This window comes from Saimiri boliviensis, chromosome 2, assembly GCF_048565385.1.
Source record: "Saimiri boliviensis isolate mSaiBol1 chromosome 2, mSaiBol1.pri, whole genome shotgun sequence".
NCBI lineage: Eukaryota > Metazoa > Chordata > Mammalia > Primates > Cebidae > Saimiri > Saimiri boliviensis.
The window spans coordinates 172,396,357-172,423,108 of record NC_133450.1 but is presented as its reverse complement, the minus strand read 5'-3'; the positions used below and the strand labels follow the sequence as shown (position 1 = coordinate 172,423,108).

Genomic DNA, 26,752 nt, shown 5'->3' with positions numbered 1-26,752 from the left:
TCCACCTGCCTTGACTTCCCAAAGTGCTGGGAATACAGGCATGAGCCATCACCCCCAGTCTGGGTGGGAGCTTTCTAAAATGTGTTCATTAACAAATATTTTCATATTCTAACAACTTTTGCTTTCACACACAACTGTGATGACTTGGAAAAGTAACACTTAATGAGGATCCTCCTTATAAGCTGTCTCTTACGGTTATTACTATTTTCAGTCCTAACAGTACTTCTCCAACCAGATTAAGATCTTGGAGACATATCCCATTGGTTGTTTTAACAAGTATTTCTTAAGGACCTACTCTGTGCTAAGCAACTGTAACAAGTGGTCAGGTCCTTACTCCTAAGAGACTTACATTCTTAAAATGGGGAAGGGAAGAGAGCAGAGTCAACTATTTTAAATTAAACAATTAACAGGTGATAGGGTTGGAAAAGTGGAATATCTAAAGTTCTATACAATGGCCTATAATGCCCTATATATTCAGACTTCATTCTTTTTTTTTTTTTTTTTTTTTTTGAGACGGAGTTTCCCTCTTGTTGCCTAGGCTGGAGTGCAATGGCACGATCTCAGCTTGATTCTCCTGCCTCATGTCTCCCAAGTAGCTGAGATTGCAGGCATGTGCCACCATACCCAGCCAATTTTGTAATTTTAGTAGAGACAGGGTTTATCCATGTTGGTCAGGCTGGTCTCAAACTCCCAACCTCAGGTGATCTGCCTGCCTAGGCCTCCCAAAGTGCTAGGAGTACAGGCGTGAGCCACCATGTCCAGCAATCAAACTTCATTCTAAGTGCAATGGGAAGCCAAAGGGTTTTAAGCAGGGAACAACTTCATTTTTAACAATTTAATTTTTATTTATTATGGCTGACAAAAGAGCTAAGCCTCTGTATATTATCTTATTTCACAATCACTTACAATTTCCTATATATTACTGATTCACAATTACTAAAAGTTAAAATGGGGAGAAATTAACTATGTAATCATTTGCCTAATTTTAGAACAGCTGAAACTGGTCAGAACCTCTCAATACAATCAGCTTCATTCTCAGGCTTTATCATACAAGCATATAGTTTTTACTCTGGGAAGAACTCTAAAATATGAACAATTGGAAATTGACATTTTTCCTCAGATAGAAATAACTTTTGTTTTCTTTATAATTCCTATTTCTCTTTGCCAGCAGATTATGTTCAACTTTTACTGGGCCGGTAATTTTTCAAAGTTGCTTTTTAAACATTTGTTGTTGCTTTCAAAGTTGTTTTTGAAGGAAATTTCCCTTTGGAGTAAAAATTACCTGTCAGTAATTTTGTCCTAAAAGGAAAATTCTATACTTACAGCTACAACCGCTTCAGCAACCCCAGTCAAGACTGCTGGCCTAAGAGAATGCAGCAGAATTTTACTCTCAAGTAAAACAAAGAGCAGCAGTGTTGCACAATTCTCAGGACCCAGATTCATTAGCAAGGTGCTAAAGTTGGCTCCACTAAGGAAAAAAAAGAGAAGAAGAGATAATTGTGAACTATTTTGCTAAAACATGTTAAGATTTGCTTATTAAATTATTTCCCAAGTATTAACAGATTGAGAGTCTAGAGTTAATTTCAAGTCTTCACTTATTTATCAATGAAAAGTAGCAAATTTAATAAGATAGTATAACTGGGTCATTTAAACTCATCCTCTAGTGGCAAAAGGCATTTATCAAAAAAGATTTCCCTGAATGGCCATTTGAGTTGAGCTTAGAAGAATGGAGATAAAGATGGGAGTAAAGCGATGACAGACAATATATGCAAGGGCCCTGGAGCAAAAATAAACTGTTGTCATAGCCAGTAAGTTGAAATAAATCTATTGTGACTAAAGTATAGTAAAAGGGAAAGGGTGAAAACAGCAACAGAGTAGGCTGAAATTGAAATGATACTACTCTATTTCCATTTTCAAAAGGACACACTGGCTACAGGGTGGATAAAGAACTGAAGAAAGATGAGGAAAAAGGTACCAAATAAGAGCCTAATAGTGAATTAGTCTAGTAAGACATCACACACACCTAGTGTGATGCAGATGAAAAGAAGTAAATGGATTCAAGATATTTAGAAGGTTAAAATCAGTTCACCTTGAACATTTAGTTATGAACTAGATATGGGAAGGAGAGATAAGAAAAGGGAAGTATCCACTACATGCAATCTTGCAACTCTCTTAACTGTTCCCATTTATAAAATAGCTCCACCATCCATCCAGCTATCAAAGTCAGAAACATTAAGGCTATTTGTAGGTAGTTTGTAAAATAACAATTAACTTTTTATACTAATCATTAAAATATTTTAAAGCATTCTGCTCCAAGTGAATAAATATATCATTTTAAATAACAGTAATTACCTTAGTGGTAAAGGTGTAGAAACTGGCTGTGATAATATTAATGCATCATGAACTGACAGCTTAAAAAAAAAAAAAAAAGATAAAGGTATATTAACCAAACCAAGAGATAAATTTCAAAACTGCTCTTGAAATCTATGTATTTAGATCAAAAGTAACACTGAAAACATTAATAGTTTAATATGCAGACACACTTTTTGAAATGTACTAAAATATAAAATAATAGCAGTATTTACTAAGCAGTATATTAGTTCTTTCTCAGAATTTGATTTGACACCATTTTGATTCACTTACCCATTAAGATACAATCATTTAAAATTTATGAAATCATTGCTTTTGAAAACCCTCAAATTCAATTTTGCTCAACAGACTGTAGGCACTTAGCAATTGCTTGGCACATTAATACTTGTGGAACTGAAATAACATTTAAGATCAACAATATCTGACTTAATCCTACCATATATAATGTTAAGAATGTCTTAGAAAAACTTTTAAATGGCTTCCCTCTCTCGACCAGTGCTACTCAAAGTATGTTAAGTATGCCAGAATGTTAATTCTTATAATCCATAAAGATACAGTATATAAATGAAGAGCAAAATATTAAGCAACTTCTATGACAATTTGACCTCTCTCCCATATCCAAGCATGTGATCAGTGGAACTATTACTATAGAGAGGGTATAGACCTGTTCATGTTGCATATGTCACAAGCTGTATATGCATATGTCACAACCTACGTCTGCTACTTACTGAAAATAAAAAGAAACTGGTCCTTTAGCATAGTACTATTTTAGACCTTGTTTAAGTTAACCTCCTCCAACCATTGCTCAAACATGCCCAAACATAATCCTGGGTTTAAAATTAACTACATAAAGGCCATGCAAGGACCAAAGATGAAAATGTTATGAACCAAGGATTATAATTATTCCAGTTCTGTACACTCAAATCCAGAATCCAGTAAGAAAGGATGATCAGTAAAACTACAAAGCACAGAAAATCCAAGGACTTCATGAATGCATATACTGCTCCACCCCAAACCCAAAGGTATACAAAATCTACACTGCAATGACGAGAGAGAACATATGCAAAGTTCTCCCCAAACAGACTCTTTTTTGCTTACCTGGACAAGGATTCTCGGTCTTTGTGGTGAAGGAAAAGGGATGTTTTGCATAAAATGTGAAATGTGCCTAGAAAAAAATTTGAAGTAAGTATCATAATTACTTTTCTAAAATGTATCACAGGTTTTAACAAATCTTAAGTCTCACCATATATCATCCCAGATATGACATGGCCATCTACAATGTATGCAAAGTAAGTAAATTTGCTTAGTGTAAATGAATGTATCCATGCCTACTAAACTTCTGAAACACACAAGGTATTTCCTGACTCAAAGTCTTTATTTATATCCCCTATAATTATCAGATAAATAAAAATAACATAAAAATAGTTTTCATGAAAGAAGTGAATTTTTATAGCCCTGGTTATCAGTGCCAGTACAGGGAGCAACTAACTGTGATACAGTGAATTTACACTAAAATTGAATTTAATCCCAGATTTACTACTCTAACTTTGGAAGACCACCTAACCATTCTATTTCTGCACCTATAAAAATTGCTTCTTAAGTTTCTTCAAAGTTTGAAGTTCTTAGGAGCCATAAAAATGCAACATATTATTTCAACCGAAAAAAAAATCTATTACATACATTGATTGTATTTTCACAAGCTATTCATAGAATCTTAATTTTTCAAAAGGTTGCTAAGTTATCACTAACATTAAATTTTAGCTGAAAGTTTAACCCAGAACTATAAATCATTAAATTGCCATTTCAAGAGTACAAAATGAAAGTTGCAACCATATTTCAATTATCAAAGTGTAATGAGTTTATGCACAGTACTCTTTTTAAAGCTGATTTTTTTTTTTTTTTTTTTTTTTTTTTTTTTGAGACGGAGTTTCACTCTTGTTACCCAGGCTGGAGTGCAATGGCACGATCTCGGCTCACCGCAACCTCCGCCTCCTGGGTTCAGGCAATTCTCCTGCCTCAGCCTCCTGAGTAGCTGGGTTTACAGGCACGTGCCACCATGCTCAGCTAATTTTTTGTATTTTTAGTAGAGACGGGGTTTCACCATGTTGACCAGGATGGTCTCGATCTCCTGACCTCATGATCCACCCACCTCGGCCTCCCAAAGTGCTGGGATTACAGGCTTGAGCCACCGCGCCCGGCCTTTAAAGCTGATTTTTGGACAGCATTATATTTAAACCTTCACATAATTACCCCTACCTTGTCCACTAAACTAGTATTTTTCACTGATATTCTTTCTGCTATAATGTCAAAGTTCTGAAATCATAAAAAAAATCTATGTTTACGTATACTTTAATACATTACAGAAAGCTCTTGACACATTTTGGTTAGCCGTATATATATATATTATAAACTAACATAAACAGAAGTGAATGTGCCACTAGAAATCAGAAAAGATGGTTTGAAAAAAAGTAGTTCAACATACATTTTTCTTGCTTTCAAAAGATTTCCATGACAAAATGGACAAACTGAAGAGAAAGCTCAAAGAATTCTGTCAATGTTAAAACCAAAACCTCACTTTTACCATCAGCCAACTCATGCTTACTCATTTCTATATCACTTTAGAGAGGTATTATGGTTAGAATTTATAGTGGCCACTTGGATGAGTGGGTGGGTGGGGGGAGGGGGTGTGTGTGTGTGTGTCCGTAACTATTTATCTTTTGGTTATTAGAAGATAAACAGAAAGAACAACACTCACAATATAATTTATATGAGTTACTTCTTCAGCTGAATTCTCAAAAGATTATTTGGCCATCATTACCACTACTATCCAATTTTAAGTTCACAGTCAATGATTCAGGTGAAGAAAGGAGTAAGTAAAAAGTTGGTGGCTCTTGCCTATAATCCTAGCACTTTGGGAGGCAAAGGTGGGTGGATCATGAGGTCAAGAGTTCAAGACCAGCCTGGCCAAGATGGTGAAACCCCTTCTCTACTAAAAATACAAAAATTAGCTGGGTATGGTTGTGGGCGCCTGTAATCCCAACTACTCAGAAGGCTGAGGCAGAGAATTGCTTGAACCCAGGAGATGGAGGTTGTAGTGAGTTGACATCGCACCACTGCACTCCAGCCTCTTGAGTAGCAAAATAAAAATAAAAATAAAAATAAAGTTGGGTGAATGTAGCCTTTCTTCCCGTCCAACTTTGCTGCTAAAAGTTACACAAACAATGAAATGTATATATTTATACACGCAATTTTCCACCAGTCATCTTTCTAATCATTATACATACTTTTCAATGGGAAGAGGATGTGGTCCAGACACAGAAAGTTTGTAGATAAACATAAGAAATTTCCTAAAAGCTTCAAAAAAAGGCCAGTGTGAGAGTAAACAAATGCATTTGTTTGTATTGATGGATTTGGAGACCATTTTTCTCTCCACAGGTGTCAACAAGCCCAGCTGCATAAGCTGTTTCTCTGATAGAAGTTCTCGAGAGTAAGGTTCATAAAACTGAATGGCAGCTCCATATACCTACAGAGTAAGAGAATTGTTATAAGATTTGAGTTTGTTTTAAAGTATTAACTTTTCTTTTTCTCTTATTACACAAGAAATATTTGCTTGGAGTACACTTATACAGATAAACAACCAAAAAAAAAAAATCCTACCCAAAATTCTATCCCAGAGATAACCAGATTTTTATGTAAATCCCTCAAGATTTTTTCCATTGCAATTTTATATATTCAACTATGTATCTTACACAAAAATGGATGGTAACCTCCTGTAACTTGCTTTCATTTTTAAAAGTGAAATTTTTTTTACCTAGCTCCTACCCTAGAGCATGAACTCTAATGACTCACTCAACATAGTTTTTTGTGTTTTTTTGTTTTGTTTTGTTTTTGTTGGGTGTGGGGGGTTTTTTTGTTGTGGTTTTTGTGTGTGTGTGTGTGGTTTTTTTTTTTTTTTTTTTTTATGGAATCTCGCTCTGTCACCCAGGCTGAAATGTAGTGGCTGATCTTGGCTCACTGCAACTTCCAACTCCTGGGTGCAAGCGATTCTCCTGCCTCAGCCTCCCAAGTAGCTGAGATTATGAGTGCGTGCCACCATGCCCAGCTAATTTTTTGTATTTTTAGTAGAGGCAGGGTTTCACCATGTTAGCCAGGATGGTCTGTATCTCTTGACTTCATGATCCACCCGCCTCAGCCTCCTAAAGTACTGGGATTATAGATGTGAGCCACCGTGCTCAGCCCAGATTTTTTTTTAATTGGGTTAAAATATACATAACATAAAATACAACACTTTAACCATTTTCAACCACTTTAACGATTCACTAGTCTTAAGTACCTCCAAAATGGAGTGCAACCGGTATCACTATTCATTTCCAGAACTTTTTCATTACCCCAAACAAAAGCTCTGTAACCCTTAAACAGTAAATTTCCATTCTCTTGCCCTCAATCCAAGTCCCTGATAAGCTCTAATGTACTTTCTGTCTCTACAAGTGTAGCTATTCTAGGTACCTCCTATAAGCGGAACCATACAAAATTTATTCTTTTGTGTCTGGCTTATTTCACTTGGAATAATGTTTTTAAGATTCATCTATGTTATAGCACATATCCAAATTTCATTCCTTCTTAAGGAATAAATAATAAATCCATCATATGCATATACCACATTTTGTGTATCCGTTCATACGCTGATGAACATTTGGATTGTTTCCTCCTTTTGCCTATTACAAATAATCCTGCTACAAACACTGGTGTACAAGTATCTGTTTGAGTCTCTGCTTTCAATTATTTTAGGTATATGCCTAGGCATGAAACTGCTAGATCGTATGGTAATTATATGTTTAACTTTTGGAAGGAGCTGCCAAATTGTTTTACACAGCAACAGCATTTGATTTTCTCATCAGCAATGTTCACAGGTTCAATTTCTCGATATCCTCGCCTTGTATGACATAAGATACAGCTGACACTCCTCTGTCTTAAAACTCTTTACTCCTTTGTTGTCTTTGTATTCCCTAAGGTTCTAATGTACACTTTTAGGAAATTTCATTCTCTCATGGTTTTAACTATAATCATTATCCTAAAAAAACACAAATCTTTACCTGATCAAACCTCAGACTCCTATCTCCACCTGGATGTCGTACAGGCATCCCAAACCAGTATTTTCAAAAGTGAACTCATTATCTAAATACTTCATCCAATATGCCTAATCTTACTCAGTTATGTTATACAATCCCCAAGCTAGAAATGTTGAAGTCAAGCTCAATTCCAATTCCACTTACCACATATCAAAGCAACTATTGAAGCCCTAACTGGTCTCAAGTGAGAAGAAACTATTTTAGGGAAAAATACACTGAAGAAAGAGTCCTTCAGAGATAATATCTGATCCTTCAAAAGTTCCCCATTTCAGGTAAAATGCCACAGTCTGTTTAAGTGGCATGATGTTCTCAACTCCTGTCAGTACCTGCTGTTCCTGCTCAACAATATAGACCTACAGGCAGATAGACTAGTTTATAATTTTGTGCCTTGGTATATTTTGCTTAGCCTTGGTACTTCCTCTGATCTGTCCATTTCTTAAAATACTGCAAAGAAATTCTATCACTATACCCATCCCCTTCTCCCAACAATCAATCCTTACTTCTGTATTTTATAAATCTTGCCAACTCTTTAGTCATTATATATATCACAATAACCCTTGCCTTTACACACACACCATTCCCAGATACAATTATTTCAAAGTGATCTCAAAGTTTTTAACAAGCAGTATGACAAGTGTATAAACAAATGTTACACACCTCAATGCTTCCATGTTGATATCCCCTAACTAATGAATAAGCCAAGCAGATCACCCAGTACCCACATCTCAAATGAGACTTTATTGTTCTCTACTGTCAAAGTATATTAGGTAACTCTTAAATGTTTGGAGATCTTAAAATTTTCAGTTATTTTTACTACTTTCAGCAGGAGAAATTATAAATGATTATTAAGCTAACAAGTTAGTTTAGCAGTAGACAATCAAGTTAATAGAATATTGACCTTCACTCAGCATTTTCTATGTTCCAGGCACTATGCTGAATACTTTACATACATTATCTTTAACATAATGGTTATAAATGTGTAGCCTGTACCTGTAGAATGAGGTCATAGATGTATTTTGTTTCATCCACATGAGTCAGTTAAGGTTATATTTTTTCAACAAAATTGCCTATTTTATTAAATTTCCTTAGAAAGTTTTCAATTTTTAAATTTCTACTGCTATTAGCTTTTTATTATGAATACTGTTTATTTTTGCCTTCTCTTCTTTATAAATCAGTTTATGTCATTATTACTGTTATATACAATATATGTTTTATATCAGACAATAAATGTCTTTTCTCTCTAGTTGTTTTTTGTTTTTTGGGTTTTATGTCTCTGCTGTTTCATCACTGCACTATGATATAAAAAGAGGCGGGATAGGCCAAGTGTGGTGGCTGACGCCTATAATCCCAGCACTCTGGGATACCAAGGCAGGTGGATCAGCTAAAGTTAGGAGTCCGAGATCAGCCTGACCAAGATGGTGAAACTCTACTTCTACTAAAAAAAACTACAAAATGAGCCGGGTGTGGTGGCACCTGCCTGTAATTCCACTACTTGGGAGGCTGAGGCAGGGGAATCACTTGAACCTGGGAGGCAGAAGTTGCAGTGAGCTGAGATCACGCCATTGCACTTCAGCCTGGCAAACAAGAGTGAAATTCCGTCTCAAAAAAACAAACAACAGGCCGGGCCCGGTGGCTCAAGCCTGTAATCCCAGCACTGTGGGAGGCCGAGGCGGGTGGATCACGAGGTCGAGAGATCGAGACCATCCTGGTCAACATGGTGAAACCCCGTCTCTACTAAAAATACAAAAAATTAGCTGGGCATGGTGGCGTGTGCCTGTAATCCCAGCTACTCAGGAGGCTGAGGCGGGAGAATTGCTTGAACCCAGGAGGCGGAGGTTGCAGTGAGCCAAGATCGCGCCATTGCACTCCAGCCTGGGCAACAAGAGCGAAACTCCGTCTCAAAAAAAAAAAAAAAAAGGTGGGATTATTCATTTATTTACTTGTTTACTTTTCTCTGCTGCACATTCAGAGTGCATAGCTAATCTGAAGACTCAATTTTTTCATCAACCTTGGAAAACTCTCAACCATTAGCTCTTAAGATGTAGCCTTGTCCTTTTCTAGTCACTCCTGCTGGAACTCATTAAATACCTATTAGACCTTCTAGTTCTATCTGCTACATTTTTTGACTCCTTTTATGTTTTACATTTGTATGTGCCACATTTAAGTAACCTATCTTGCACTTCACTAATTCTCCCTTCATCTGCTTTTTTTCTTCTTTTGAGACAGAGTATCACTCTGTAGCTCAGGTTAGAAGGCAGTGGCTCAATCTCAGCTCACTGTAACCTCGGTCTCCTGGGTTTAAGCGATTCTCATGCCTCAGCCTCCAGAGTAGCCAAGATAGTTCTTACAACATTTCAATAATATTTTAATTTATAACATCTTTTATATTATCATTCTGTCATTTCAATGTCTTGAGGGTCTAACCCAGCTTTTTAACTGCGTCTGTTGATTCTTTCTATGGTACCTATGTCTTCTATCTGTCATCATCATCTCGAGTCCTGGGTTTTGAAAGTGTAGAGAGACTTTATCTTTGCTTCTGTAAAGTTCCTGAGGTATCAATATCCTGATAGCAATTTTCATGTGGATTTCTCATCATGGGGATGACAGTGTAAATTTAAACCAACATGTATCATGTCCAAATAATCCTAACATTCAAATAAAACTTGTACTAATCATTTTATAAAATAAAAACATGGCCAAAATGGGTTTAATCAATGATGCAAAAACATACCTTTTTGGCTGAAGAACCTGTCAACACAAAAGTTGAAAAAACTGGAAGTGGATATTTGGTTTCTGGATCCCAGCACTCAATAGTGGCTCCCATAGGAAGGCAGAAGAGAGGTACATCTGATTCTGAGAGTGGAAATGACTCATAGTCCTCTTCTGGATATCTAAAAATTAAGCCTTTTGAAGAATGAGACAACAATAAATTTTTTAAATACTTACTTTGCCATAAATTACATATGATAGATATTAAGGGAATATTTTAATACCAAATTTCATGGCAATACTTGAGTGGTATTTTTAAATCGATTTTTATCTTGCTATAACAGAAACTAAAATAAACAAGTTTGCCCCTGATATTTTACTCATGGATTTATAGTTCATTGTAACATAAAAATGTATAAATATATTACTTGAGACTCCATTCAACCAATCTTGATCACCAATCTTAATGTATTTTCTTCTACACATGCCAACACCTTATGAAAAATGGTGAGAAACATACAGAAAAATTTACCAACTATTTCAGTTAGTCTTCTGTGAAAAATTCAGGGAAGAGACAAGTGTTATGAGATAATGCTGAGGCAACAGAAATTATCACAGCCCCTAAACTCATCTTGAGAGAGAAGCAGGGTAAAAGGCATGCAACATGAAAAGTAAACAAGACAGAAATGCTGTGACTAAGTACAGAGTATATGAGATCCAGAAAGTCGGAGCAAGGGGCACTTTGAGAAGCACAATAAAGCCCCCTCAGAATAAATTACCTACATGGCATCGGTTCATTAGCCTTTAAGCAGGCGTCCCCAAACTGCGGCCCCCTGAGGTCATTTATCCAGCCCCCCGCCACACTTCAGGAAGGGGCACCTCTTTCATTGGTGGTCAGTGAGAGGAGCACAGTATGTGGCGGCCCTCCAATGGTCTGAGGGACGCCTGAAGGACATCGATATATAGACCACCTCCAAGTGAAAAACCTCAAAATCAGTAGTAGAATTTTGAGCCCAAATTCGGTATCCAAAACTCTCTATTCTAAAATAAGTGTCTCATATCAAATAATTGAATGCTTTTGTACAGCTTCAAGTTTTTTAAGTGATACCCTTCCCCACACAAAAAATTAAGAAATCACACACAATCAACATATTACAGAAGTATTAACAGTATCACTTTTTTTTCTTTTTCTTTTTTCTTTTTTTTTTTTTTTGAGACGGAGTTTTGCTCTTGTTACCCAGGCTGGAGTGCAATGGCGCGGTCTCAGCTCATTGCAACCTCCGCCTCCTGGGTTCAGGCAATTCTCCTGTCTCAGCCTCCTGAGTAGCTGGGATGACAGGCACACACCACCATGCCCAGCTAATTTTTTTTTTGTATTTTTAGTAGAGATGGGGTTTCACCATGTTGACCAGGATGGTCTCGATCTCTTGACCTTGTGATCCACCCGCCTCAGCCTCCCAAAGTGCTGGGATTACAGGCGTGAGCCACCGCGCCTGGCATTTTTTTTTTTTTTTAAAGACAAAATCTTGCTCTGTCACTCATGCTGGAGTGCAGTGGTGCAATCCCAGCTCCCTGCAACCTCCTCCACCTTCCAGGTACAAGCAATTCTCATCTCTCAGCCTCCCAAGTAGCTGGGACTACAGGTGTGCACAACCACGCCTGGCTAATGTTTGTATTTTTAGAAGAGACGGGGTTTCACCATGCTGGCCAGGCTAGTCTCAAACTCCTGGCCTGAAGTGATCTGCCCACCTCAATCTCCCAAAGTACTGGGATTACAGGCATGAGCCACCACGCCCAGCCTACAGTATCAAATTTTAAAATAATACTGAATTTTCTATTTTTTAGTTGTTGCCATTATTTTTATATGGTAAATTAAGTGGTTTGGTTCATTAGTATGAATGCTGTTTCATGAAAGGCAACGATTTTTGGATATTGATTTGCCTGACTTCCCTGAAGTAAAACTTTATTTCAAGAACTGTGCAAAATCAAAAAGTAATTAGCACTGCTTCTTTTCACAAAGAAGTATTCCAGTATCTTTTCTATTTACAACTGGAGCATACCTGTATTTTCAGTTTTTATCCCACCATACCGGTGGGATGAAGAGGTGACACTTAAATCTTTACAGCCCTTGACACTTTAATGTGCAGTAAGAATGTGGCGATAGATTTCTCAAACACTTCATGGCAGAAAAGTTTCTCAGGCCCTCCTCTCCTCCATATAGCTGATTCTTTGCAACAAAGGAGAAAGGAAGCAAGTCCACCTTTCATGGCAAGTAACATGTGGTTTCAAATCAGACACACAGAGATAAGAAAAGGAAATATAAGAAGTAAAGATGCAGTTTGACACCTTTCTGATTGCCAAAATATAAAAGGTCAGAGAGTAAACAACTTTTCATTATACTGTTAAGTCTATTAACGCAGACCAAAAGCTTGAATGTTTATTCCACATATGTTTGCTTTGGATAAATGTTTAAATTAAATTAACAGCATGTTTGGTGGGGGTGTTAATATATCTTGTATATGTAAACATTTATCTTTATATGCTATAATTATAGATTTTTTTTTTTTTTTTTTTTTTGAGATGGAGTTTTGCTCTTGTTACCCAGGCTGGAGTGCAATGATGTGATCTCGGCTCACCGCAACCTCCACCTCCTGGGTTCAGGCAATTCTCCTGCCTCAGCCTCTTGAGTAGCTGGGATTACAGGCATGAGCCACCATGCCCAGCTAATTTTTTGTATTTTTAGTAGAGACGGGGTTGCACCATGTTGACCAGGATGGTCTCAATCTCTTGACCTCATGATCCACCCGCCTCGGCCTCCCAAAGTGCTGGGATTACAGGCTTGAGCCACCGCGCCCGGCCTAATTATAGATAATTTTATGAATAGATCAATTCTACAAACTATATAAGGGAGCATACTTTGTCTCTTTAGCCAAATGTTAATATGCACCAGTAAGTACAGCAATTGAGACAATTTTTTTTTTTAATTCACTTACCAGCCTTATATGCTATTGCATTTGAAGCAGGTACAGACTTCTTATAACACAGAAACACACTGGAACCCCACTGTAAAACATAAATTAGGTTTATAAAAAGACAAAAGAGTGAAAAGAAATTCATTTTGTTGGATATTATCTAAAGATTCTTATTTACTCAGGAGAGTCTTTAAAACATGTTTATATGACAAATTACATAGTATAAAATACAGCACAGCATGAAGTTCAGAACACTAAAACAAGAGAGTAAGAAAACAATGCTACAACAATCAAACTAATATGAAGACAGTTTCAAAAGATTTAATTTCGCAATGACCCAGAGATTACCCCTGCTTGTAAGATACAGCTCAAAGTGGAGTGTGCACTGGAGCCCAAAATGGGGAAGACTGGGATCACTGGAGTGCTATGAAGTCATCACGTCCAGAGGCAACCCTCTCTTCACTAATTGTTCTGAGTGCATTTGTCATCTCTGTCTATACAACATTAAGCTAATATTAGTTTAACTTGAAGATATTTTTCAAAGTAAATCTGAACCAAAATAAACTGTAATCTTTAAAAACTATGAATCAAATGTTTATGTTCATTTTATTCTTCACTAGAGTCCCTTTAAAAAGTAAGTATGCACAACTGCAATATTTTCTCTTCAGCCCAAGAGTTCAGGAGCATCCTGGGCAACTTAAGGAGACCCTGTCTCAAAACACAAAACAGGCAGGCATGGTGTCTCACACCTGTAATTCCAGCACTTTGGGAAGCCGAGGCAGGCGGATCACTTGAGGTCAGAGGTTCAAGACCAGCCTGGCCAACATGGTGAAACCTGTCTCTACTAGCCTGTAGTCCCAGCCACTTGGGAGGCCAAGACGGGAAGATCACTTGAGCGTGGAGGGTCAAGGCTGAGGTGAGCTGTAATCACACCACTGCACTCCAGCCTGGGAAACAAAGCAAGACCCGGTCTCAAAAAAAAAAAATCAAATGAATGAATAAATCAATATAAGGAGAGCCTCTACCACTCTATCCCTGCAGTTATCCCTGAAGACACCACTGAAATCCAAAAGCTAATAAAACCTTTGTTAATGTAACTCAAACAGTATTAGGATTTACTCCTCCAAAAATATCCCTGACTTAAAGATGAAATTATTGTAAATCATGGGATAGGATTTTAAACATTATTATAATCATAAAAATTGGGAAAAAATAAAAACAAGCATCGTGAAAATAAAAAATGTGAGTAAAGTATATACCCAACAGTAAACAGGAATCCAAAACATATCCCTTTTTGTTTTCATATGAAACTTTGAAAATAAAAACTTTATTCTTACCATTCCACAATTTAAGTTTTTATCAACTTTGCAGAAGGTATGAGGAGGAGTTTCTCCTTTACTGGTTACAATAACACAGATATCAGTTACAGCCAAGGAATTCTGGGGTCGAACTGGAGGAGCCCTTCGATAAGTGATAAAGATTCTCTGTGAAGTAGTTGAACTATTGTTGACATTGGCACAGCGACCATAGGGTGTGGCTAGGATCACTTCACATCCTGGAATAAGCCGTTCTTTCCCTTCATATAGAACTCTGCAAGGCAGGGAGGAAGGGAGGAAATAGATATAGATACATACATACACACAAACATATGTATCTATATATATATATACTACATACATTTCAGGTTAATGCTGATTTTCTTCTTGAAACCAAGAAAATTTTTTTGGTCTCTCCTATTGTTTTCCAAATCTTCAATACAAACCAAATTTAAATTATTCCTTTGGGAACTTTAAGTCTCTTAACTATTTTTCAAAAGCCAAAACATAATTTGAGAAATGTAAACAGGATTGAACAACTTGATTTTTTTATTGCTTAATAACAAGCAACATATGAAAAAAGAAACAGGCAATACCACAAACGTCTTCAAGTCAATTCCTAGAAGTTTCAACAAGTATTCAGATGTTTTCATAAAAATTCCCTTCATAATTTGTCAATTTTTTAGCTTTAAAAATTATTTGAAAACTATAAACATTAAATAAAGAGCTAAATAAATAAAAAGACATCTTATGCTTATGGACAAAAAGACAATATTGATAAGATGGTAATACCCTCAAATAGATCAATAAAGTCAATGCAATTTCTATCTAAATCCCAGCTGCCTCTGTTTTTTCCTGTCAAAGCAATCTGGAAAAAGAAGAAAGTTGGAGGACTCACACTTCCCGATTTCAAAACTACCACACATTTACAGTAATTGGCGCAATGTACTGGCATAAAGATAAACATATAGATCAACAGAATTCAATGGAGGGTCCAAAATTAAGCCCTTATATTTGCATCCGTTTATTTCAACAAGAGTACCAAGACAATGCAATTAGGAAAGAATGGTCTTTTCAACAAGTGGTGTTAGAATAACTGTACATCTACATGCAAAAGCATGAAGCTGGACCCCTTCCTTGTACTACTCATCAAAAAAACTAAATATGGATCAAAATTAATGTAAGAACTAAAACTATAACACTCTTAGAAAAAAAAAAAAAAACCAGGAATAAATCTTTGTGACCTTAGGTTAGACAAAGCCTTCTTAAATATAACACCAAAAGTACAAGCAACTAAACATGCTAAGTGAAGAAAAACAAAAAGACAGTCACAAAGACCACATATAGTGATTCTGTTTTTATGAAATGTCTAGAATAGGCAAATCCATAGACAGAAAGTAGACTAATAGTTACCTAGGGGTAGAAGGTGGGAAAGAGTACTAAACAGCAACTGCTAATGAGCATGGGGTTTCTTTTTAGATAAGATGAAAATGTTCTAAAATTAATTGTGGTGGCAGCTGCACAACTCTGTAAATAATACTAAAAATCACTGAATTATATACTTTAAGTAAATAAACTGCATGACATGTGAACTGTATCTCCATAAAGCTGTTAAAGCCCAACTAATATTAAAATATACTATAAAGCCTCTATATTTAAATCAGGAGAGTATTAGCAAGTAAGTGAACAGACAAACAGAAGAAAAATCTAGTATATGATGACGGTAATTCTCAATATACAAAGAAAAAGATAGATTTTTAAATTTAATAAGCAGGATTTAGATAACTGGATTGTCATTTGGAAAAAAATTAAATTCTGTCCATATTTCAGACTATACACCAGAAGGGGATCCCCCAGTGGATCACAGATCTAAACATAAGGAATGAAATCATACTAGTGCTAAATAAAAGTATACCTAGCAGTTCCAAAAGACTATGACTCAAAATCTAGTAGCAATAAATACGAGAGTAGAAAAATGAACTACATAAAATAAACTTTACATGACAACAACCACCATAAGCCAAGATAAAAGACAAGTTATAGAGCTGAAGAAAATACTTGACAACTTATTTCACAAAAAGCTCATCTTCCTAACACATAAAAAAAACTCCTTTTAAAAAACCAAGGTAAAGATTTAAAATCTGTTTATAGTGTAAGCAAAAGAAAAAAGAAAATCACCCATTAAACATATGTAGAAATGCTTAACTTCAATGAAATTACTGTGATATACAATTAATCTCTGTGAGATTGACAAAAAATATAAAAGTCAGACCACATACTTTGTTGATTGATGTGGATAAAAAAGCACTCACATATATGGCAGAATATAAAATGGCACAAACACTATAGAGAAAAATTTAGTAACATTTAACAAAATTATATGCATATTTATCTTTTAATCCAGCAATCTTTCCTAGATCTACCTGAAAACATACCTCCATAAATACGTAACAATAAAAGCACAAAGTTATTCATCAAGTATTCTTTTAAAAGCACAAACCTGGGAACAACCCAGATGTCCATCAGTAGGGGTTTTGGTGAATAAAGTAAATACATCCACACAAGTAAGTATTATACAGTCACACGAAATAATGCAAAAGATCTTCTATTCAGATACAGACTGATTTCCAGTATATACTCTAAGGTGAAAAAAGCAAAGTACAAAATAGGATATGGAGTATCTACATTTCGGCTCCTACTTCCTTTCAATTAGATTAGTAAACAAATGAAAAAATGTCAATTTGTTGGTGACAAGTATATTGTTCATTATTCTATAGTCTATAATCTAGGAGAAAAGGATACTTGTGTTTATTATAATAGTTTATCAACTTTCCATATGTTTGAAGTTTCTCAAAAAACAAAAGAGCTGCAGAACCAAATCAGTTGTTGAAAGTCAGTGAATTTGATAAAGAGAAGAAAATAAGAATCGTGGGGCCAGGCGCGGTGGCTCACACCTGTAATTCCAGCACTTTGGGAGGCCGAGCCAGGTGGATCACGAGGTCAGGAGATCGAGACCATCCTGGTCAACATGGTGAAACCCCATCTCTACTAAAAATACAAAAAATTAGCTGGGCATGGTGGTGCGTGCCTGTAATCCCAGCTACTCAGGAGGCTGAGGCAGGAGAATTGCCTGAACCCAGGAGGCGGAGGTTGCAGTGAGCTGAGATCGTGCCATTGCACTGGAGCCTGGGTAACAAGAGCAAAACTCCATCTCAAAAAAAAAAAAAGAATTGTGTATGGTCTATGATTCCATATCTTAAGAAATGCAGCTGATATACAAAACAACATACTGCCCTGTTCAGATCATACAGACATGTACTACATAACAATGCTTCAACCACAGACTACATATACTAAGGTGGTACCATAGATTATAACACAGCTGAGAAATTCCTATCACCTAGTATGTACAATACTGTATCTTTTATCATTAATTTAGAGTATACTCCTATTTACAAAAAAAGTTAACTGTAAAACAGTCTCAGGCATAAGAATGCCTTCTGGAATACCTCCTAAAGGTAACATAGAGCTTACTACAACTCTATGTGGGTTACTACCCCTGAAGACCTTTCAGTGGGACAAGATCTGGTGGCAGAAGGCAGAGACAGTGATGATCCTGACTTTCTGTAGGCCTAGGCTAACATGTGTCTTTTTGTCTTAATTTTTAACAAAAGAGTTTAAATAGTTAAAAAAAAAAAAAAAAAAAAAAAGCCAGACACAATAGTTCACACCTATAATCCCAGCACTTTGGGAGGCCAACGTAGAAGGATTGCTTGAGGTCAGGAGTTCAAGAACAGCCTGGGCAACATAGGAAGATATCATCTTTGCAAAAACTTTCAAAATAAGAAAACTGTATTTTTAACCAGCCAGGTGCGGTGGCTCACACCTGTAATCCTAGCACTCTGGGAGGCCAAAGTGGGAAGATCACTTGTGGTCAGGAGTTTGAAACCAGGCTGGCCAGCATGGTGAAACCCTGTCTCTACTATAAAATACAAAAAGATTAGCCAGGCATGGTGGCAGACACCTGTAATCCCAGCTACTCAGGGAGGCTGAGGCAGGAGAATCACTTGAACCCAGGAAGCAGGTTAAAGTTGCAGTGAGCCAAGATCATGCCACTCACTGCACTCCAGCTTGGGAGACAAAACAAGACTCCATCTTAAAAAAAAAAAAAAAAAGAGAGAGGGAGAGAGAGAGAAAAAAAAAACCCAAAGTTTAAAAACCAAGCCAGTCCCAGCTATTCAGGAGAGTGAGGCAGGAGAAGGATCACTTGAGCCCAGGAGTGCAAGGCCAGCCTGGGCAACATGGCAAGACTCCATTTAAAAGAAGTTTTGTTTTGTTTTGTTTTGTTTTTTTGCCAGGTCCAGTGACACATGCCTGTAATCACAGCACTTTGGGAGGGAGAGGCAGCTGGATCACTTGAGTTCAGGAGTTCACGACCAGCCTGGGCAACATGGTGAAACTCCACCTCTACAAAAAACAAAAACAAAAAAATTAGCCAGGAGTAGTGACACACACCTGCTACTCAGGAGGCTGAAGTGAAAGGATTATTATCACCTGAGCCCAGGAGGTGGAGGCTGCAGTGAGCCTAGACTGTGCCACTGCACTCTAACCTGGGCAACAAAGCGAGACCCTGTTTGGAAAAAGTAAATAAATAAATAAAAGAAGAAATTTTTTAAATAGAAAAAAAACTTAATAAGGATTTAAAGAAAGAAAAACATTTTTGTATAGCTGTATGGTATTTGTGTTTTAAACTAAATATTATTACAAAAGAATCAAAAAATTAACAAAACCTTTAAAAGTTTATAAAGTAAAAAGGTTACAATAAGCTAAAGTTAATTTATTAGTCTACAGGAGTGTACAGTCATGTCCTAGGCCTTCATATTCACTCACCACTCACTCACTGACTCACCCAATATATCACATGTATATATGGTTAAGTATTACAGGTATTCTAAAAGCACATACATTTTACAGAAGAATCAAGGTAGCCATTTGGGTTCTGCTGGGTACAAAGGTCCACTCTGTAGGCATTTACAAAAAAGAATGACTTCATTGGTAGACTAGATATGAGATATTTCATGAAAACTGTTAACACTTATCTGTAAACACCCTCCTCCCAGCACTGAAAGCCACACAGCACAACTGCATTTAAAACAGGACTCCTCTTTTGTTAAACAAGTACAGATCTTCACAAAAACTCACTACATAACCCAAGCAGCTCCTTAAAATGACAGTGTCTTTATTATAGCTTCTCATTCTTTCGTGTTTAATTAATGATCTTATTTGATTAGTATAACAGAAACAAAATGACATTTTAGGCTTTAATGTCTTCATTTCAATATTCTTTTGAGAGCAAATGATCTAACAATTCAAGTGCAATGCAGAGAAATTCAATAAGGGTGGATACGAACATGTAATATATTACTATAATTAATCCTGAAGTAACAAGAAAACTATAATAATAAACTATCAATAATAAAACTATCAAGGATTTCAAATTTCTACTTCCATGAGTCTTAAATAAATTTTTTTCCTTCACTACAGCAAAGAAAATAAGTCACCATACCCAATATCTGTAAGGGGTGGTTTATCTCTCCCTCTCTTATAACAGAGGAAAAGTTCTGGGCTTTTCAGACTTCCATAATTCAGGTTTGCCTGGAGAGCTGATGGAGTAGCTTCTACACAGGTGTAACCTTCAGGTACTGTTTCTCCAGCTGATTTGATAATAACAGCAATGTCTGTAATTGGAGCTTTAGGTCCAGTTGACTTAGTATCTAAACGATTTATTTCTTGATCCAAAAGAGTAGATGTATCAGTGAGACCAGCTACGACAAAGTAGTCTGTCACTCTTGGTCCTTTGTCTTCTATCATGGCTGCTACTATATTTCCTAGAAGAGGGAGAAGAAAGATATCAATAAAACACTTTATCCTGACAAAAATTAATATATCCTTAACAATCATCAATTAGCACACTTCTTGGCTGGATTTATAATCAAATTGTCATTCTGAGAAGAAGGCCGTTTTTATCATCCTGTCAGACTTTACCTCCTACAAAGTACAAGTTAACAACATCAATTCATTTGTAACACAATTATAATCTTTTCACTTGTATAAGGCTCTATTAAGAGTAAAATCGGGACACAGTGGCTCATGCCTGTAATCCTAGCATTTTGGAAGGCTGAGGCAGGTGGATCACAGGTCAGGAGATAGAGACCATCCTGGCTAACACAGTGAAACCCCATCTCTACTAAAAATACAAAAAATCAGGCAGGCATGGTGGCATGCTCCTGTAGTCCCAGCTACTCGGGAGGCTGAGGCCGGAGAATCACTTGAACCCAGGAAGCGGAGGTTGCAGTGAGCCAAGATCACGCCACTGCACTTCAGCCTGGGTGAAAGAGCAAGACTCCGTCTAAAAATAGTAATAATAATAATAATAATAATCCAACTGGGGCCTGGAACAATGGCTCATGCCTGTAATCCTACAACTGTCGGGCGCCAAGGTGAAGATCACCTGAGATCATAAGTTCAAGACCAGCCTGGCCAACATGGCGAAACCCTGTCTCTCCTAAAAATATAAAAATTAGGCTGGGCACAGTGGCGCATACCTGTAATCTTAGCACTTTGGGAGGCCAAGGTGGGTGGATCACCTGAGGTCAGCAGTTCAAGATCAGCTGGCCATGATGGCGAAACCCCATCTCTATTAAAAATGCAAAAATCAGCTGACTGTGGTAGTGGGCACCTATAATCCTAGCTACTCGGGAGGCTTAGGCAGGAGAATTGCTTGAACCTGGGGGGTGAAGGTTGCAGTGAGCCAAGATTGCTTCACTTCACTCCAGCATGGGTGAAAAAGAGAAACTCCATCTCAAATAAATAGATAAATAAATATTAGCCAGGAATGGTGGTGTGCACCTGTAGTCCCAGCTACTCAGGAGGCTGAGGCACGAGAATCACTTGAACCAGGAAGGCAGAGGTTGCAGTAAGCCTAAATTGTGCCACTGCACTCCAGCCTGGGCAACAGAGTAAGACTCTGTCTCCAAAAAAAAAAGGTCACGCCTGGTGGCTCATGCCTGTAATCCCAGCACTTTGGGAGGCTGAGGTGGGTGGACTGCTTGAGGTCAGGAGTTTAAGACCAGCCTGGCCAACACAGTGAAACCCCATGTCTACTAAAAGTACAAAACTTAGTCAGGTGTGGTAGCAGATGCCTATAATCCCAGTTAGACTGAGGCAGGAGAACTGCTTGACCCTGGGAGGCAGAAGTTGCAGTGAACTGAGACAGCACCACAGCACTCCAGCCTAGGCAACAGAGCAAGACTCCATCTCAAATAATAATGATAAACTATCAGAGGTGGACTATGGTATTTTCCTTTGAGCCAAATGCATTTAATGAACAATATTGAGACCATTCAAAATGCCATTCATTTTTAAGTTACAGGAGTTTTAGAGCTAAACTCCACATTTAAATAAATTGAGTGCATCATTAATTAGTCAAGATCTAAGATCAGAAAAATTAAGGAAATAGTAATAAATAATCATTAAAGCAGTTTCTTAACAATCCAGTTATAACTCTTTGCTTTATAAACATTAAACTTTCCACAAACACAATGTAATATAAGTAAGCTTAGGAATCATTAAATATTTTATATCTAAAAATACCAGACAGAGCATAAGAAACAAAAACCAATGAAACCATTCCCACAATCAAGATAGTGAAACATATCCGTCAACACCAAAATTTTCTTGTTCCTCCTTCATTATCTCTCCTCCCCAGGCAACAAGTTAACTCCTTCCTTTCACTACAGATAAGTTTCTAGAATTTATATAATAAGTAGAATCACAGAGTAAGTATTCTTTCTCTGGATTCTTTGACTCATCATAATTATTTTGTGATAAATAAATGTTTTGCCTATATCAACAGTTCATTCCTTGTTATTACTGAGTGATATTCTACTGTATGAATATACCACAGTATGTTTATCCATTCACCTATATTAATAGACATTTGGGTTATTTCCCATGGGAAGCTATTACAAATAAAGCTGCTATGAACACCCATGTACAAATCTTACGGACATAATACTTTCATTTATCTTAGGTAAATTCCTAGAACAGGATGGCTGGATTCGGTGTATATAGGTCTAAAAAACTGCCAAACAGTTTTCTAAAGTGAGTGTACCATTTTTTTCACTCTTGTCAGCTTTATTTGAGAGTTCCAATTGTTCCACATCCTCTTCAACACATTATAAGATCAGTCTTTTTAATTTCAACATTCTAATCAGTATGTAGTGATATCAACTTGTGATTTTAATTTGCAATTACTATTGATACTGAACATCTTTCCATTAATTTATTTTCCATCCATATACCTTCTTTGACGAAATTTCTGTTCAAATGTTTAGCCCATTTTTTTAACTGAGTTGTTTATTTTCTCATACAAGTTCTTTATGTTCTCATGAAAGTTGAGCATTCTTTATGTATTCTTGAGACAAGTCATCTATCAGACATATGCTCCGCAAATATTTTCTCCCAGTCTGTGACTTGTCTTTTTATAATCTCTTACGAAAAACAGAGGTTTTATATTTTTTATGAACTCCTATTTATTAACCTACATGATGCTTGTAATGTCATTTAAATCATGTCTGTCAGGCATGGTGGCTCACACCTGTAATCTCAGCACTTCGGGAGGCAGAGGTGGGTGGATCACCTGTGGTCAGGAGTTTCAGACCAGCCTGGCAAAACTCCATCTCTACCCAAAAAAAAAAAAAAAAAAAAAAACCACGAAGATTAGCTGGACATTGTGGCATGCACCTGTCATTCCAGCTACTCAGGAGGCTGAGACAGGAAAACCACTTGAACCAAGGAGGCTGAGGTTACAGTGAGCTGAGACCGCACCACTGCACTCCAACCTGGGTGACAGAGCAAGACTCCGTCTCAAAAAAAAAAAAAAAAAAAAAGAAAGAAAGAAATCATGTCTAATCCAATGTCATAAAATAAAAAATCTCTCTCGCCGGGCGCGGTGGCTCAAGCCTGTAATCCCAGCACTTTGGGAGGCCAAGGCGGGTGGATCACGAGGTTAAGAGATCGAGACCATCCTGGTCAACATGGTGAAACCCCGTCTCTACTAAAAATACAAAAAATTAGCTCAGCATGGTGGCATGTGCCTGTAATCCCAGCTACTCAGGAGGCTGAGGCAGGAGAATTGCCTGAGCCCAGGAGGCGGAGGTTGCAGTGAGCCGAGATCGCGCCATTGCACTCCAGCCTGGGTAACAAGAGCGAAACTCCATCTCAAAAAAAAAAAAAAAAAAAAAAATCTCTCTCATGTTTTCTTCTAAATGTTTTATTATTTTAGGTTTTACATTTAGGTCTATGATGCATTTTAAATTTAAATTGATTTTTGCATAAATGAAGATTCATTTTTTTACACATGGATATCCAATTTTTCCAGGACCCTCTGTTGAAAAAACTCTCCTGGTCAGAAGCATTGCCTCATGCCTGTAATTCCAGTACTTTGGGAGGCCAAGGCAGAATAATTGCTTAAGTCCAGTAGTTCAAGACCAGCCTGAGGAATACAGCTGGAGTGCAATGGCATGATCTCAGCTCACTGCAACCTCCGCCTCCCAGATTTAAGTGATTCTCCTGCCTCTGCCTCCCAAGTAGCTGGAATTACAGGCATGCATCACCATGCCTGGCTAATTTTGTCTTTTTAGTAGAGACAGGGTTTCCATGTTGGTAAGGCTGGTCTGGAAATCCCAGCAATTTGGAAGGCCAGAGGTGGGCGGATCACTTGAGGCCAGGAGTTAGAGAACAGCCTGGCCAACACAGAGAAACCCTATCTTTACTAAAAATACAAAAAAAATTAGCCAGGTATGGTGGAACATGCCTATAATTTCAGCTAGTCGGGAGGCTGAAGCACAAGAATCAACTGAACCAGGGAGACAGATTGCAGTAAGCCAAGATTGTGCCACTACATTACAGCCTGGGTGACAGAGCAAGACTCTATCTCAAAAAAATATATATATTAATTTTTCCTTTAAAAAAAAGCCCACTGCGATTTTAAATAGGACTGCAATAAAACTATATGGCAAGTTAAGGAGGCTTGATATCCTAGCATGGATTCATGGGTCACTGAGTCTTCTAATCCAGAAACAAGGTTAATCTCTGCATTTACTTAGATCTTTTAAATTTTTTCAGCAATGTTTCAGAATTTGCAACATACAGGTCTTTCACATCTTTGGTCAGATTTATTCCTAAGTACTTAATAATTTAGATGCTATTGCAAATGTCATCATTTCATTTTTAATTCAATTTCCAATTATTCATTGCTACTATACAGAAATATAATTGATTTTTACATATTGATCTTACATAATGGAATCCTGCTAAAGTCACTTATAAGTTTAGAGCATTTTTTTAGGTTCCATCAGATCTTCTATATAAAATATCTGTGAATAAAGACTATTTTTACTTCTTTCTCTCCATTGTAGATGCTTTTTATTTCTTTTTCTTGCCTTATTGCACTGGCTAGAGCACCCAGTACAATGTTCAGGATAAATGGTAACCAAAGATATCCAAATGACCAACAGACAAAGATGTTCATCACTAGTCACAGCAGCAATATTCACAACAGCCAAGAGGTGAAAAGAAACCAAGTAACCATCAGCAGGTGAATGGATAAACAAAATGTGATATAAACATGCAATGGAATATTACTCACCCTTCAAAAAAGAATGTAATGCTAACATATGTTACAAAATGGATACACCTTGAAGGAATTATGCTAAATGAAATAAGCCAGTCATAAAAAGACAAATATTGGATGATTCCACCTGTGTGAGTTACCAAATGTAGTCAAATTCATAGAGATGAAAAGTAGAAAGGGGGTTTGCCAGGGGCTGGGGTAAGGGAAGAATGTGAAGTCGTTTCACGGGTGTACAGTTTATATTAAGGATGACAGAAAAGTTTTGGGCATGAACATTGACAATAGTTACCCAACTGTTGCAGGGACACTGTCTTAATACACACTTCTTTTTCTTTTTTCAAACAGAGACAAGCTTTCACTATATTGCCTGGGCTGGAGTGCAATGGCACAAGCAGAGCTTACTGCAGTCTCAAATTCCCAGGCTCAAGAGATCCTCCCACCTCAGCCTCTCAAAGTGTTAGGATTACAGGCATGACCCACCACACCTGGCCTTAATATATATTCCTTGATTAAAAAAAAAAAAAAAAAGAAAGAAAGAAAAGCTGAGTGCAGTGGCACACACAATACCAGCTACTCGGGAGGCTGAAGCAGGAGGACTGCTTGAGCCCAAAAGTTCAAGTCCAGCCTGGGCAACATACCAAGCCCCTGTCTCTTATCAGAAAAAAAAGAGAGAAAGAAATAGTGAGAGTTGTTTTGTTCCAAATCTTATGGGGAAAGCATTCAGTCTTTTACCAATAAATATGACTCTATTTGTAGGTTTATCATATAGGCTACTTCTCAGGTTAAGAAAGTTCTATTCCTGAAACTTTTTAACAAGAATGGATGTTGGGGGGTGAGGGTGAAGCAAGATGGCCAAATAGAACTCTCCACTGATTGTCCCTCCTGCCCCCCAAAAGCACCTTTATAAGAACCAAAAATCAGGTGAGTGATCACAGTACCTGGTTTTAACACCATAGCAAAGAAAGAGAAGGATGAATGGTTAAATAGGTGCTGGGACACACCCTATCTTGGTTAGTGGTTTCTAGGATAAGCTACAGCATCACATGGCTGTATGGGGTACCTTGGCTAGGACTCTGCAATGGAACATGCAAAGAATTTGTGACAGAACCACTTACAGCCTTACTCTTCTGAGGAGAGAGTAAGGCTCCAAGTGGTTCATCATCAACTTCAATTAAATAATTAGAAGAGGGCCGGGCACGGTGGCTCAAGCCTGTAATCCCAGCACTTTGGGAGTGCTCACAGAAGGAGCAGCCCTAGCCAAAAAATAATCATCTATCCCAAAGGTCAGAACCTGAGTTTCCACAAGTCCCACCAATGTGGGCTAAAGTGCCCTTGAGTCCTAAATAAACTTGAAAGGCAGTCTAGGCCACAAGAACTTCCATTCCTGTACAAGTGCTGGTGCTGTGATAGGCTCGGGCCAGTGGACTTGGGGTGCACGTAACCTAGCGAGATACCAGCAGGGGCAGCCAACAGACTGCTTGTGTCACCCCTCCTCCAAATCTTGGGAGCACAGTTCAAAGCTCCAGGAGACTCCTGCTTGAGTTAAGGAGGAGAAATAGC

The 26,752-nt window shown here is 37.4% G+C and overlaps 1 protein-coding gene across 3 annotated transcripts in view; it reads right to left on the bottom strand.

Moving 5' to 3' along the window:
- The window catches only part of DENND4C (DENN domain containing 4C), a 134,673-nt gene that overhangs the window by 68,539 nt on the left and 39,382 nt on the right, over positions 1-26,752 (bottom strand). For all 3 annotated transcript variants that reach the window (XM_010338725.3, XM_074394898.1, XM_010338726.3), the window contains exons 2-9: positions 20,063-20,384; positions 14,518-14,770; positions 13,202-13,271; positions 10,231-10,403; positions 5,655-5,893; positions 3,469-3,535; positions 2,353-2,411; positions 1,324-1,468 (exon numbers count right to left, since the gene is read on the bottom strand). In XM_010338725.3, coding sequence (XP_010337027.1) covers positions 1,324-1,468; positions 2,353-2,411; positions 3,469-3,535; positions 5,655-5,893; positions 10,231-10,403; positions 13,202-13,271; positions 14,518-14,770; positions 20,063-20,367 — 1,311 coding nt within the window. In that variant the 5' untranslated portion in view covers positions 20,368-20,384. The remainder of the gene's footprint in view (positions 1-1,323; positions 1,469-2,352; positions 2,412-3,468; positions 3,536-5,654; positions 5,894-10,230; positions 10,404-13,201; positions 13,272-14,517; positions 14,771-20,062; positions 20,385-26,752) is intronic.